General features: G+C 40.3%; 1 protein-coding gene across 1 annotated transcript in view; it reads right to left on the reverse strand.

Annotated features, from left to right (window-relative positions):
- DPYD (dihydropyrimidine dehydrogenase) overlaps positions 1 to 16,267 on the reverse strand; it is a 765,031-nt gene that overhangs the window by 411,625 nt on the left and 337,139 nt on the right. The window contains exon 11 of the mRNA XM_054980010.1: positions 9,767 to 9,977. Coding sequence (XP_054835985.1) covers positions 9,767 to 9,977 — 211 coding nt within the window. The remainder of the gene's footprint in view (positions 1 to 9,766; positions 9,978 to 16,267) is intronic.

A 16,267-nucleotide genomic window follows, 5' to 3' on the forward strand; every position in this document is an offset into this window, starting at 1 on the left:
TCGGACGCTACTGTTGTTAAATGTTGATCCCCATTTAATTCCATTGCAGTGGCAGCTATATTCTAACAACAGGCACATGTCTGCCAGTACTGCACGTAAACAATAGATAGGTAATCTTGTGAAATCATTCAGAATGAACGGCAGACACCACGAAAAACCAAAATAATTTTATATGCTACATTATAGTTCAAACTGATGAATTCATTATGCAAACAAACACAAATGGAAAAACATCAGCCAATTACAGACCATTTTAGAAAAAAACCCAGTAATATTAAGATATATTGGAAAGCTGGAAAATATTTTAATTAGCAAAACAAATCAAATGGAAAAGATTCCTCAAATAAAGCTTTAAAAATGACACTGTGTGTGCTTGACTGCCATGACTAATTATGTATCCATGTAATGTGTGTTCAATTTGGGCTTATTTAAATAGCAGAAATGCTCATTAGCTGCAGTATATCTGTGAAGCCTCAGTAAACAGTTTAATGGTATTTTATGTTTAACCAATTTCATAAGTTCCTGTAATTTTGGCACTCGCAGCTCATTAATGTTATTTTTGATATACATCTTACAGACTTCTTTCACTGAAAACTGGCAGCATACCCTTGGCTGCAGTTCGAAAATAAGAATAATAACACACTTAAAAAATCATACGAGTAAAAATGTAATTTAATCTTAATACAATAAGATAGATCAAGATGGGTAGCCATGTTAGTCTGTCTGTAGCAGTGGAAAAGAGCAAGAGTCCAGTAGCACCTATAAGACTAACAAAATTAATGCTAGGGTATGAGCTTTCATGAGCCACAGCTCACTTCTTCAGATCAGTATCTATCTCAGGCAAAGTAGTTCAATACAGATATCAACAAATCCTTATGTATTTATTTAGAATTTTATATACTGCCTGCTCCCCACCAAGCTGGCTCAGCCAGTTTACAAAAAATCTGACCTGCAGGTACCAAACAGTCCAGCATTAAAACAGAAACAACACACCAGAGATTCCCAACACATTGTCTGTGGGCACTGCGAGAATCTGCACACACTTTTTTGTGTGTTCGCTGAAGCTTTACAGGAAGTAGATGTGGAAAGACAGGGCTTGTGCTGAGTAGGGCTCATTCTCCTTGAATGTCTGCAGATTTAACAAGAGGGTTTTATTTGCCTGAAGTAAACTACACTTATAGGCCTTACAAATGATCCTCCTTGTTTGGACAGGGGGTGGGGGAGAAAGAAAAGCCCCCTTTCTCACCCCAAGCGGTACTGCTATAGCCTGGAAGGAGAAGAACATGGCCAGCATGTGCAGGATAAGAGAAGCTGTTCCCATTCAAACCTGTTGCAGCTCATTCTTGTCTGTGCTGCAGCCACCTGTGGAGGAAAGCAACCACAGTAAAACCATTCTTCCATCTCCACTTCAAGCCAGCCAGTCCCCTATTTCAAGGCTTGAGGGGGGAGAGAGGAGCCCCCCCCCCTCACCAGCAAGAGCCAAAGTTCCTTTTCTCAGAAATAAAGTTCATACCCTGGAAATCTAGTTAGTCTCTAAGGGTGCTACTAGACTTAAACCTTCCTCTTCTACTGCAGAGCAACACGGCTCCCTGTCTGAAACTGTTGACATCAGGTTATAATGGAAGGAGAAAAGGGGGGAGTTTTTAAAGAAAGATCTACTTGCAAGCCTATTTTGCATTTACAAGCAAATTAACATGACTTTGTTTTTTCATTCAGCTTGAGTTGATAAAGAATAAGTGGAGTTTTTTTATTGCAGTGCTTAATTTTCTTCATGTTTATTGTAAGTGAGATATTTTGAGTGTTAGTTTAAAAAGTCTAGTAACAAAAGAGCACTACTGGAAGGTGTATATTTGTTATATGATGTATATTTTTATATCGTTAAATTGGTCCGCAATTGTGGTTTGTTTTGTTACCCACCCTTTATTTTAAATGCATTATTAAATATTAGTAAGTGTATGGTTTTGTGGTTGATTCTACCTCTTCCTTCAACCATTTTGTGGTTGACTCCACCTCTTCAAGCAGCCATTTTGTACTTGTGCCAACTATCCTCTGTCAGGATTTCAAGCATGCCCATAAAGGTTGGGGAACCCTGCCCCAAACCTTTCCTCCCAAAACAGTCTCACCAGTGCAGGGGCCTAACACAACTCAGGAAAGGTATTCCACAATTCTGGAGCCATCACTTATAGTGAGAGTGCCTGCCTAAAAAGATGTCCTTGGTTTTTTTTTAATGGAAAATAAGCAGTGTGGGAGCGTAACACACCCCAGAAAGGGTATTCCACAATTCTGAAACCACTACTAAGAAAGAATTACCCATATTATAGTTGACCAGACAAACTTGAGGAAAGGTTTTGCTAGGAGGGTGCCCTATGAAGAACTGGGGTGACAAATAAGCTCATACTAGGAAACACTGCCCTTCAAGTAAACTGCTTCCACTTTACATAGGGCAACATCTGCATCAGTGGAGTCTCCTGGCACGCCCCTGGCATGGAGCTATGGTTCATCGAAGGGCACTGCAGACTTGGCTGTGGCTGATACTGAGGCTGCACCCTTTGCCAACACAACACATTTCCTTCATACAAGGGGCAATCCAACCAAGAGACCTGAAAGCATGGCCTCTCCAGCTACTATCATTCTACTCAGACTGCATTTCCAGCTTAGCTCTTGGAGCATCCTTCCTCAAGCAGCAGTTCAAACTGGAAGTCTGCATTCAGAGCTAGGAATGGTTGATCCTGACTCCACAAATTAGCATCCTGGGTCTTGCAACCCCTTTCATAAGTTGCAGTTTCCTAAAATCTGGGTTGTTTCCCTCCTCTCTCTATGCTTGCTTTTGTTCTGCTGTAGAACAGAGCAGTGGTCCAGTGGCACCTTGGATCCCAAATTTAGGTCCTAGCCCTCCTTCTTCCCCCAACGTACACTGCAGGGGGCTGGGACCGACTTGAAGTGTTGTCCGAGACAGTATGTGGCTGCTCTGGGGTGGTGGCAGTGGGGTTCCATACTCTCCAACAGCACTGCTGGCATTTGATAAGCCGTACAGATTGTTAGCACGTGAGTGGAAGTGTTATGGAGCTATTCCTATAGGTGCAGCAGAAAGGAATTGTGGAAAAACATCCTGGCCAAAACAACGGATCTCTGGGGCATCTATTGGCTGCATCCTCTTGCACCCCCTATTGTCGTTTGTGTGTGTGTGTGGGGGGGGGGTTGCACCCCCTATTGTCATTTGTGTGTGTATGGGGGGGGGATTCAGACCTAAGGTTTTAGCCGCCTCACCCTTCTGCCAAAGTGGGGTTTGAACCAGGAGCCCTGGCCCTGCTATCACAGTGCTTTCCCACCAAGCCATGCTGATCTGTGTGATATTCTCTGGCCTCCCCCATGTGGCTGCTGGTGACATCAAAGCCTCAGCAGGGTGTCTTGTCTCTGTTGTCATATCTCCTAGAAACCTCCTCTCCTGGCTCTGGGATTGGGGGCTAGTCCTGAGTGTAAGGAGATGTGAGTTCAAGTCTGGTCTAGATCTTTTGGTCTCTTTGCCATTCTGTTTTTACTTTTCCAGGGAAACAGGGTATGTGGCTCAGGGCCAAGCTACAAGTGACGAATGACACTTGAACGGCAAGTGGATTGAGTGGAGGGCAAGTGAACAGGGAGAAATACACCTGCCGTTCAAGTGTCATTCGTCACTTGTAGCTTGGCCCTCAGAGCAGGCATATTTGAAAGTGGGTGGAACTTTTGCTGCCAGTCTAACCTTCACCAGCCATGGGATGGGCACTCTTTCTGCCGCTTGGGTGTGTGTCTCCTCTGAACTGTTGGAGTGCTGCAGTTGCAGGGTCTTCCATCTTGTCCATTGGCTCTTGGGGGGTGGGTGGGGAGCAGCATTGAGAGGCAGCAGCCACATTTGCAGCCAGGGATTGGCTCCGCCTGTAGCTGCCACTCACAGAGCTTTCAACAGCAGCTATTGTGTGATTAATGGATGCTGCTGTGTTTTTTTTTAACAGAGATTGGAGAACTTGCACTGCTGCTTGTGCCTAGCCAGGTTAGTCTGTTGGAGTATCTCCCTGTTGAAAGTCATTAGGGAGCATACCAGTGCTGCAAAAGTTACAGAGGCACCTGGATATCTCCTCAACAGCGCCTCTTAGGATTGCACTGCAAGTGCACTTTTTAAAAAACTAAGATAGCAATAGCCATGATCTACTTACAGAGTATAGTATGTTTATGTTTGCTTGTTTATTTAGAATGGAAGAGACAATCAAATTGCATGCTTTCATATCCTAAAAATATACATTGAGAATTTTTTTCTAAATTGTATCTAACATGGAAATAAATGCAGTAGACCGGGCTCAGGTCTGGAACCAAACTTAAGGTTTATCAATGTTGTCTTAGGAAGAACATATAGGATATCAACTCCTAGCGAAGCCTGGCAAATCATGATAAAGAGAAGCTGTGAACACGGTTATTCACAAGGGAGGAAAACCTATTCTTGTACAGCTATTGGAGGAAGGAAAAATAATTATGGAATGATCCTGTGGGGCAACACTCAGCAATGTGATGCCGGGTTAAAAACAGGCTCTCTGTTTTGTCCCTTTGAAAGAAAAAGCATTCCAATGATCATCATTTATAATTTCTAAAGTTAATTAATCATTAAAAGATACCATGTCTATAAGGATTTCCTGTAATTATCATGTGTTTATTTTTACCTCTTACAGTTTGAGTGTTTACATTTCAAGAGAAAGGAAAGCATTCATATAGATCGATGTTACATAGACACATTGTGTCGATATAGCAGAGTTTCTAACAGAAACTTAACACTGCTACTGAATAATGTAGAAAGACCGGGTCAAGATGATTTCAGAGTAATACCTAGTTATGGAATGTGCCCTGAATGATGCAAAAGGAAGAAGAACTTCAACATCTGCATGGACAAAGGTATAGCACAGAAAGAAGGTGACTTGAATTCTGATGTCCTCCATACACAGGAAACTACTCTGCTTGTCTGCCTTACCTAGAGAAACTCAGAGAGGGAAGATATACCTAGTTGAAGACAGAAGCTATATCTGCTGGGGCTACATGAAGAAGATGGGTCGCCACTAGGAGTGCGCACAGGAAAAAGATTTGGGTTTCCCCCTTTGGGGGAAAAATTTGGGAAAACCCAAATCCTGTTTCCCGCTTTAGCTTCGGGTTTCCAAAGCCACTTTGGTATTATTCTGTAAGCTTCGGTCATTGTTTCCAATGGGGAACACCATTCCCGGCTATCTGGGGGCCTGGGGGGAGGCATTTTTACCAAATAATACCAAATTTGCTGGGGACCTACTCCTAACTGTTCTATCATGACCACCCAACTTTCATAAAGATTGGACGTCAGGGGGCCATCTTATGGCCCCCGACGAAGGTGCCCCTATCCACCTCCAATCTCCATTAGTCCCTATGGGGAAAACTTGGGGCTATCAAAGGAGATGGGGGTGGCATGGGGGTGGCATTTTACACAGTAAATCTTCAAAATTTTCAGGGGACATACCCCTGACTGTCATCTCAAGACTCCCCAAATCTCATGAAGATTAGTCTTTGGGGGCCATTTTATAGCCCCCCAAAGAAGGTGCCCCTATCCACCTCCAATCTCCATTATTCCCTATGGGGAAAACTAGGGGAGCTAACCAAGGGAGCTATCTAGGGAAGCTAAACAGGGGCTGGGGAGAGATTTTGCAAGCAAAATTCACCCAATTTGCAGGGGACCTAGTCCTCCTAACTATCCTCTAAAGACCTGGCAAATTTCAGGGAGATTGGACCCTGGGGGCGGGGCATGATCCATGTGTTTCTGTAGTGGGATTCAATTTTCTACACAATAGAAACTAACGGAGAGTGGCTGGTCAGCCTGCTCAGAGGGTGCTGGGGTTTTTTTGCAAAAAAAATCTACAAAAAATTCAGTGGACATTCAGTGGCAGCCATGATCCATGTGTTTCTGCAGTGGTAGTCAGTTTTCCCCCTCAATAGAAAGAAATGGGGTGGCTGGGGGCACTTCCTTTAGGGGGGCATAAAATGGCCCCTGAAGTCCAATCTTCATTAATCTAGGAGAGGTCTTTAGAGGACATTCCTAATCTTGCGGAAGTGGGTATAATTCGGTATTAAAACCCAAATCCCAAACTCGAATCACACATCCCTAGCTGCCACATACCAGACTACACAGCCTCCAGAGAAGGGACTGGGTGAAAAGAAGTGGGGTGGGGAGAGACATCCTCATCCAAATGGGTTGGGGATAGACATCCTCTCTTCCTCTTGGAAGAACAGCCTCCTAGGAGCAAGAGACTGTTCCCATTGCAATCAGACAGAAACTGAAATATAGAGCACAGAGCAAGTGAATAGGATAAACAAACTTCTTGCAACTTCAAAAAGAAGTGTGGAGAGAAATGACTGTTTTTAACATTGTCACTTTTAATCTTTGTCCTGACTTGGTTTCTATTTAAATTGCTTTGACTCATTTCTCACAGAAAATCTACTAATAAGTAAATGTTATCAAAAGGCAGTAGCAACGCACATGCGCTCTCTGTTAGGACATATTCTACAGGGAATTGAGAAAGAGATCTATAAAGACACACACCCGAGTGAAAAGAGATCTGCTGAGTGCAACAGTAATCACTTCATCACATAACTACGAAGGCCAAATATTTCTAGTGATGTTACTTACAGAAGGCATGGGTGGCATCTGTTTTAGAGCACTTTGGTATGTGATTTTTATATATGATTGTTGTTTTCTGTCATTATAAGGTACACAAAAAAGTAGTCACAGTGAATACTTTTATACAGTGATTTTTGTTGTTTTCTGCCATGTAGTCTTGAATATATTCAAGGTGAGGCTTTTGATCTTTGTGGCGAGTGACTCTCCAGTCACACTGCAGTATCCCTAATGGCAACAACTGCAATATTGACAACACCAGTTCATGAAAACGGCCTGTGTCAAATTACCAGTCAGAGAAAGCTACTGAGACGCTGGGAATGGGGAGCCAAGCACAGCACACCAGTTCCTCCCAATTTGTACCTATAGGTCCTCCAGGATGGAAGTGCCTACGTAGGGGCAAAGGAGAAACAATACCATAGTCCTGGTACAGCTGAGCACCTGTGGTCACAACCACACTGACATCATCGCCATTCCTCCTAATAAACAATTATCTATTGATTATGGTGAGTCAAAATGTCAGTATGTTCTCTGCAACAATGAGCACAAGCTATCTTTTAAAAAAAAATATTTTAATGAAAGCTGAGATTCAGTCATGCTGTAGGATTTGGTATTAGCTTCTATGTTCACCCCAGGGCTACAATAACAGAGGATAAACAGAATAAGACTACTAAACTGATTGATATTGTGTTACCATCAGATGAGACTAAAGATACTGATATTAGTGTGATTCTCTGTATCTATATCAAAGTGCTCTTCTAAGATCTAATTAAAGTTAACTTCAGCAATCAGGACTTCATTACTGATTCAAACGTTGTTGCTTGTTTACTGTCAAAATGATCTTAGGAGCATACTCAACCAATAAATCAAATTCTTTATAAAAAAATATGGGAGAGTAGAAGAGGATACTGCCTCTGAACATGGACGTTCCATTTAACTGTCACCTGTGAATTTGACTAATCCCCTTGAGACGTCAAGTAAACCAGGAGTGATTGCTACATACTTTGGCAGCAAATTCTGTATGTTAATTATCTTCTGGGTCCTTTGCATCCATCCTAAATATACTGCCAATAAATCTCACTGGATGACCTTGGCTGCAATCCTATGCATACTTACTAGTAAGAAAGCCCCATTAAATAAATGATCCTTACTTCTGAGCAGATATGCTGAGGATGGCAGTCCTAGCATGCCAGTACTATAAGAGAGGGGAGAAGCTTTTGTTTCTTCGTTAGCCATGCTTGTTTTATCTGTGTAAGTATTCTAGCTTCAGTAACGCTTTCCATCAATTGACCTAGAATGGACTTAAGACTAACAAGGCTGTAAGTTCTGGGTTGCTCCCAAATCCCTTTATAAAACTAGATTTAGATCGGCTCTTAATCCTCCAGAAAGGAGATTGACATTAATGACAAGATGTTCATTATTAACGCAGCAATTTCACATTAGAGTTCCTTAAGGATTAATGGTTGTTAATTTTAAGTTTGTCAAATACCCCTGGAACAGGGGTAGGCAACATTTTTTGGCCCTAGGAGCTGGAAAAGCTCCAGTGAGCCTCAGTGGTGTTGCCAGGGCCTCTGGGGCTTGCCTTGGACTTGGCTGGAGGCTCTGTGGATCTCAGAGGCTATAATAAACTATGCTCATTGCCTCCTCCCATGGGGCCAGTGGTGGGGCCAGCACTTCAAAGGTTTCCCTCAGAACCTAACTGTATGTCACTTTGTCCTTGCTTCCCCCCGCCACACACACACACGTCTCCTCCTGGTCTGGTCAACCAGACGCCACTAAGAATTCTGTGCTCAGAACTTGATTCCCAGGCATATGTAGTCTTTGAGATCAGCATGGCAGCAATCAGGAAGAAGGACTGAATCCTCTGCAAGTCAAGTCAAGCAAGCCTTTATTGGCATATATAAAATATAAAAATTTTAAATACAGAGAATCCTCTGCATCACTTCCCTGACCTGAAACAGCGCTGCAGAGCCACCGTTTGCCCTCTTGGAGGAAATTACACATAGCGCACCTGAACCTCCTGCTTGGATGAACAACTGTCCCTGCATGTCTAGCTAACTGTGTGATGTGCCAATGTTTCTTGTGCATGCCAAGGCTTGCCAACCTAGAACCTTGTTGCCTCTATTTGATTCCACTTGTCTAGTTTGCCAGGAAGATAATCCTAGTTCAAGATACCTCTGGCCCATGGGGAAAAAACGAATCAGGTACTGGTCTTTATCTAGAGCCTTCTGGAGCAAAGACTGTTATACAAAATCATTTCACTTGTAACTAAAGTTAGAAATAATACTTTCAAATCTGTATTGTTTAATGGTTCAGTCACCAACACCCCCAATTCATTCTTTGCTTACTATATATTCATTTCCAGCAACATGTTTCTCAGATCCTTTTCTCACTTGTCAAATTGTCAAGTTCCATTAGATTTGCCAGAATTTGTGCCCCCGCTTCCACGCTTCCTTATTAGAGAACGCTTCCACTTCCTAAAGGAAGACTTCTTGCCATTTTAATAGCCCCCTTGACTCTATTCTACAACTGCACTGATGTCCTCTTGAATTTATTTATTCCTTTCCTAGTCCTCATTTTATCCAAGCTATAATAGCATTTTAAAAGAGTCTCCAAGTGTCTAGAAGAGATTTAACCCTACTACCTCTCCATAACTAATCTCTTCATACTCTTATTTTGAAATTAAATGCATTCGTGTTGAACTTTCTAGGTAACTTTCCATTTCAGGGCTGAAATCTACCACTTTTTGTTAACTCCTTTTAGTATCTATAGTGTTTCTCTAGGTTAACAAGACTGTCTAAAACAATACATATTTTCAGGATGGGAATTTGTAACTTCTAATCAAATGCTCAATATCGTGAACTTTTAAAGTAACAACAACAAAACTTTTAGAGATGTTTCAGGTAAAGCTTCAGGAAAACGTATTTCATAGCTGATTCTAGGGATACAATATATGTCAGGGCACAATCTTGTAAAATTTAATACAACATTTTAATCCCATGAAATTAAATGAGAAAGAGTTAAATATATGCTTAACTTTCTTGCTGAAATCAGTAAGACTTAAATGTGCTTAAGTTTGGCTGGATCCTGATCACTTTGACTAAAATGTACCTTTAGGGTCATTTAAGGCTGATCCAAAGGCACTGATCACTACATCAGCTTTCAGACGGACTATCTGATCTTGATCTTCATTCCAGCTTCCATCTGCATCTTGCTCAGTCCGTACAAATTCCATAGCAACAATCTTCCCTCTTTTTACTACCACCTTCCGAGGAGAAAGGAAAGGCAGAAATTCACACTTTTCTTCCTTAGCAAGTTCCATCTGGAGAGGAAACATGATACAAATATAGAAACAGTTTGTCAAATAGTTTTGCTGTCTAATTCTTCGGTGAGCTGGGATGCTTAATTCTTTTATGTACCCTCTGTTCTTGTGTCTCGTTTTAACAGATTCCAGTAGCAGCATTTGATATGCACTGAAACAGGAAAGCAGTAATATACTTAATACATACTTTCTTTTTTAAATACAGGATCAAACTGTCATTTTACCATCCTATATGCCACCCACTTTTTCTAGAATTGTATTACTTTTAATTAGCAGCATCTGTTAGCAGAACTCAAGTCACAGACGAAAACAGCTTTGTCTCTGTGAAATATCCTTATACTCAGTGGCAGTGAAGCCTACATTCTGATATGAGAAGAGACTACACAATCTGTGCTGGAAATAGCAGCTAGACCTATACATATTCCCTTTTGGGTTACTTGGTGAGAAACCTACTATCATTATCAAATCGACAAATGTTTAAAATGTACATAAATACAGAAGGCAGTATTGTTAAGGTAAAATAATCATACATTTCTGAGGTCATTCATTCTCTCTTTACATTTGAAATATATTTTGTATACAACAGGAAGCATTATCCATGATAAAAAGAAACAATTTTACTCATTCACATGGTATGCCAGATAGACTAATTTCACTGATCTTTATTAAAATGTGAATTCAAAGCAGCTGAATCCAATGGCAGTTGTGTTGGATGGCATGTTCTAAAAAGCCTGGAACTACTGTAAACACACAGCTGCAGGACTTTTAGAGAGTTCATCCCTCACAGAATCAAAGAGCTTTGAGTGATAGGCTACTCCAAAGCATCTGATTGGGTAGCATGAACTGGAAAGAGGAGGGTCTGTTTTCAGTCCTAGCTGAGGGATCCAGTGTGAAGAGTTGGGACAGAGAGAGCAGTTTTAACACTGACAGGAGAACTGGAGAAAATTTGGCAAGGACATTGGGAAGTGAGTGCAGACTCTCAAATGGTCCAAAGGAAAAGCAATAGATTTTCTAAGAAAGGGAGATTTCCCCCACCCAGTCAAACAGGGAGGTAATTCTGGAGAGTGAAGAAATCCCAGGTTGGGTGTGTTGAAAACTGCCTGTGGAGATCTTCAGATTCAGTTAATGATTGAAGGAAAGCACTGGTGTGTGAAGAGAGGGGGCTTGGGATACTAGAAAATGAGTACCAGCCTTCCTAATCCCAGAAGAGAAAGAGAATACTGAAAGAAAGTATACTAGAGTGCTTGGAGAAAAATAAGGGAACCAAAGCCTCAAAACATAAGCCTTTTAAGTATCTGTGAACAGCATAAGAACTGAAGTCTCTGCATGTTCTGATTTTAATTCACATATATACCTCAGAAATGTTCAACACCTGACTTTTCACCTCTAAAGTAAATAAACTAGTTAGTTATTTTGGGGATTTTAAAAATGCATCTGGTGCCATTTCTGTTGTTTAAGGATGAGGGAACACCATAAGTAAACATATATTCTTTATTTTCTCACTTTCTCCTAACCACTGGCTGCTGTACCATTAATAAATCCTTCTTGAATGAAAGAACTGAAGGATGTCAACAGGAAAAAAAAATGGTGCACCAGGGAATTGCAGCTTCACAGACAAATGTACATTCTGCATGGATCTGTAGCTAATGGAACTGAAGTTAAAGGGAATATTGCTGTGGATCCTTTCTACTCATGGAATACATTTTCACAGCTTGAAGGGGCGGGGGGAATTGTGTGGATTCCCCTATCTGCTACAGCCTGTCATACTCTGTCCTCCCAGAGGACATAGTATAAGACCTATGAACAGTATGGGGGAACAGTATGGGGGAAAAGTGAAGTCTGCAGTGGCAAGGGAAAACAACAAAAATTCCTCTGTTCTGAAAGTTGAAAATTCATGTAAGATCTAAGCCCTAAGGAATCTTGATTGTGAACAGTTCCTATCCTTATTATGGACTTAGGTACCAGCTTAAGATTTAGTCAATCTTTCTCTTTAAAACTTAAGCATGGTAGTGGATATGCTGTGAGTTTTTTTAAAGATAGTCATTAGAAACTTGCAATCAAATTCCACAAATGTCAACTGGAACCCAACATGTCCATAAAATGGAGCAGATACAAATTAATGCTATACAATAACAGTACAATGAAGCCAACAAGAAAATGCAAATGTGTGATAACTAAGCCCCCCATACGGAAGGCAGAGTTTGTCAACAGAGGTGTGTGGCTGAGAAATAAAGGAACCGCATACTCTTGATAAGGATCACGATCATACAATTGTATTATGAAGGTACAGCAACAGAATGTTCTAGTTCAGGATTAAAGATTGCTGACTCATGGGAAACAGGAAATGTATAACTCATAGGAGGAAGTTCTGAGGAGTGACAAGTGCCTGGAAGGCCAGACATAGAGCCCAAGCAACAGAACAAGTATAAGGAGAAAACTTCCAGCTAAGCCATACAATCTCATGGAAGAGCAACTAGGAAAGTCAGAGAATAGAAACATCACAGTAGAAACTATAGTAAAGATACCATTAAGCAAACCATGCTGTTCCACTTTACAAAAACTAATGAAAAGATGCCAGAAAATTCAAAAGACAGAAGCTTTATAGCATGTGATGTAAAGAATGGATTACATAATATAAGACCATCCTCTTTTTGTAACATCTTCCCCTTCTGGTGACTTAATGAGTGTACACTTCAATACATCTGATGAAGAGAGCTCTGATTTATGAAACCTTATGCTGGAATACATTTTATTACACTTTAAGGTGCCCCTGGATGACTGTTTTATTTTTAGGACCAGATGAAGACTTCAATATGCTCAGTACCTTGGAAACACCATTTTGCTGCTCCAGATGGTTTCTCATGCCAATAGGGATCCAAAAAGAAAATTTTTAAAAATCCCCTGATCTAACCTGTATAGTCCTGTGGTCATAGCATTAGCAGGCCACAAACTACAAAGAGATTGAAGATAATGCACCTATGTCCTATGATATGAACATCAAATACTACCCAGATCAATTACTGGTGCTAGAAGATACAAAACAGTGAGCCTGAGGAAAAAGACCCACAAAATGAATTCATCAATATGCACTATCTTCCAGCTGCACTATCTTGCAGCAATAAAGCAGAAGGAAATTAAAGATGCTATTTTTTTTAAAAGAAGTGTCCAGCTGCAAGAAAGCAATACTTAAAAGGGTAGCTTGAAAATAAGAGTCATGTACTACTGGGAGAAAAATCATATATCTAAAACTAGAATGAGTTTGCGTACAGGGTGGAATTATCATTTCTCCTTCCTTGTAAGGAGGTAAAGTGGAAAATTCATTCATCACATTTGTTTTGATATTTCCTTTGGAAGGAAAATAATGAATTCCCAGTTTCAGTTTTTAATGGAAGGATACTATACTGGAAAATCATATGAACTTACAACTGAAAGCAACTCTTCTAGCATGTGGGTGATCCATTTGACAATGGGACGAGACTAGAATTGTCTTATTTGCCAGGAATGGAATTGCCATCAGGCAGAAACAATATCTGGTTACAATGGATAATTATTCCATTTTGATGTTTGGCCAAATGCTAGAAGCTAGGCAATCACAGTAAAGGGAAAACAAACTTTACACTATATGGTATCCTCATTATAGTATTTACAGATAATGAACCTCAGTTAATCATAAAGGCTATAATGCATCTGCAAAGAAACAGGACTGTAGTTATATCTAGTACACCAACAAAATAATGGTACAGTAGAATTGGCAGTGAATAAAACTACGAGATTATAACACAGAACAGTTTTGTCGAATTGTCCCTTGGTTAGTCTTGCTGCTGCAGAGGAATACCTCACTGAAAGGTTGTTTTACTAGCCTAATGCAGATGGGATACAAGACTCCTGTCAATGACTGGACAACTTCTGCAGCCAGCAGTAGGGAGCAATACAGAGGGAAAAAATCAAAAGAAGAAAAAAAAACCCTGGCATTCTGTATGTTAGACTTTCACTTATAACTACATCGTGTTAGTATTTAGTCACCTGGAATTAGCCTAAAGGAATAGACAGAAGGAATAATGATGAGAGGAAAGGCAGCACTCAGTTTATATGAAATGGCTAAACAAGGGGTTCAAGTGATACATAGAAAACAGAAAACATTATAATCTAGAATTTAAATTAGAGGCAACAGATCAAAGAAGCAATTGAATCTCCCAATATGTTTTTGACTCTAAAAAGCAGACACAAACAAGGAGGGTAATTTGGATCAATGTCATGGTGTTGGGCAAGACTATAAACAGCCACCGTAGGAGAAGACAAGGGCAAATAAAGTATACAAGTTTTCTCTCCCTATAAGTTCTAACTGGAGCCTTAAAAGGGGGGCATTTCACCAGCAAAGTAATACACCAGTGAAAGAATTAAATATTCCTTGCAGAGTACAGTGGACACCTGAAGCAGCTTTTGGGGTTTAAAAAAAAATGAAGAGATCCATTCATTTTATTTACTGTAACAAGTAGTTTGACTTTAGTAGGAAAAATATAGAATCCTCAAGAGGAAGACACAGAATCAGAAGTGGGTACGAATAGGCTGACTCTTATGGAGAAGACCTGAAAGACTATGTGATGTAAGGAATTTAAAATGAAATTCTCTAGCTTGATGCATTGTCAGCAAATTTTTTTTTGGCCTCTTCTGTATAGTAAACTTTTTGCATATTCCACCCATGAGGACTGGCTCTGATTTATTCATCAGTTCTAGACACATATTGCTTCGTTTCTTTAGCTCTGTACTTTGACGGAGTTGAACTGAAGTGGTGTCTGTTTGTCATTTCTGCACTAGAAAAATGCTCTATTTCTGTTGCGAGCTTTGAGGACTCATCAGTTTCCTCAGTCCATAATTTCCTCCGTTGATTACTGAGGAAACTTACAAGAGCTTCTTCTTCTTCTTCTTCTTCTTCTTCTTCTTCTTCTTCTTCTTCTTCTTCTTCTTCTTCTTCTTCTTTTGTATTTTTAATGGCACCAACCTTGCAATGTTGCTGTTTATTTTTTTAAGCCAGAAAAGAATGGACTAAAAAGCACAGGTGAAAACTTTAACCTATCAAGAGAAATTCAGACTGTCTGCAGAGTTTTTGTGTTAGCAGTATTGCAGCATTCCCCTACCTGCAACCCTGCAGTTGCAATGTTTTTTTTTTCTTTAAGGCACTAACATTGCAATGTTGCTTCTTCTTTTTTTTAATTCAGGGGGGGGGGAACCTGGATTGGTTGCTGTTCAACCAATCAGGACGCAGGTGAATAAAGGGGAGGGCGAATGGAAGGGTCAAGGACAGGCCTCACACTAAATAAAGCATTCTGTACTTCAAAAAAACCCCCAGTTTGACTTTGGTGTGTGTGTGTGGGGGGGGAATACACATCAGGGTATGAGCGCAGGGAAGAAAAGCTGCAGGAAAGGCCAAGGAACACAAAAATGTCTAGGAAGCAGTTTGGAGATTGAATCGGAGTCTTTTGGACCCTGTGGGCAGAACTGTGAGAAATCGATGCAGTATGGGACCAGAACCAATGAAAAAGCCCCATGTGGAAGAGATGTTGGTAGGTATTGGAAAGGTATTTGTGGAACTATGCTTGACAGTTTGCAAAATAGAGAAGATGCAATGTCGATACATAACCAAGCTGAAGTTACAGCTTCTGGCCTCGATCTGGACACTGCATTCAGTATAACAAAGCTTTTCTGAATGGCTTTTTAATCAGTTACCTTTATAACTGAAACTCTACTGAATGAATGTAGTGCATTCTCTGAATTAAAAACACAGTAATATCAAAAACTACATCATCACATGTAACACAGAATATGCAATTTCAGGAAGTACAGGCACTGGCTTGGATCCAGCAATACACAAGCGGAAACATAAACGGACTTATCACAGTTCTGCTTACACAAGATCTGGTGCAACATCTAGTACTTTCCTCCCAATATACTATGCCAGTAAAAATAAGTTGCACATGCTCAAGCAGAAATTCTACTAGGGATACAAGAAGTTTGACTTACTACAAGTAGCTATCATGATCTTTTTTGTTGTGCTTCCATTTGCACAAGAGCTCTAGCATAAATAGAAATTTTTCACTGGATCCAACCCCATGTCTAGTAAATTTATTCTGAAATAGTTATCGTTGTCATGGAATGACTACTTTCATGACATTAGACCATTTGCACACTGATCTGATTAATTCATATTTTATATTTAACAGCTGAACTAATTATCTTATAATTTTAATATTAACTGTATCTTCTCTAGAATTGACTTTTGTATTCAGTATGTG

The sequence above is a fragment of the Eublepharis macularius genome, chromosome 5 (genome assembly GCF_028583425.1).
Source record: "Eublepharis macularius isolate TG4126 chromosome 5, MPM_Emac_v1.0, whole genome shotgun sequence".
Taxonomy (NCBI): Eukaryota; Metazoa; Chordata; class Lepidosauria; order Squamata; family Eublepharidae; genus Eublepharis; species Eublepharis macularius.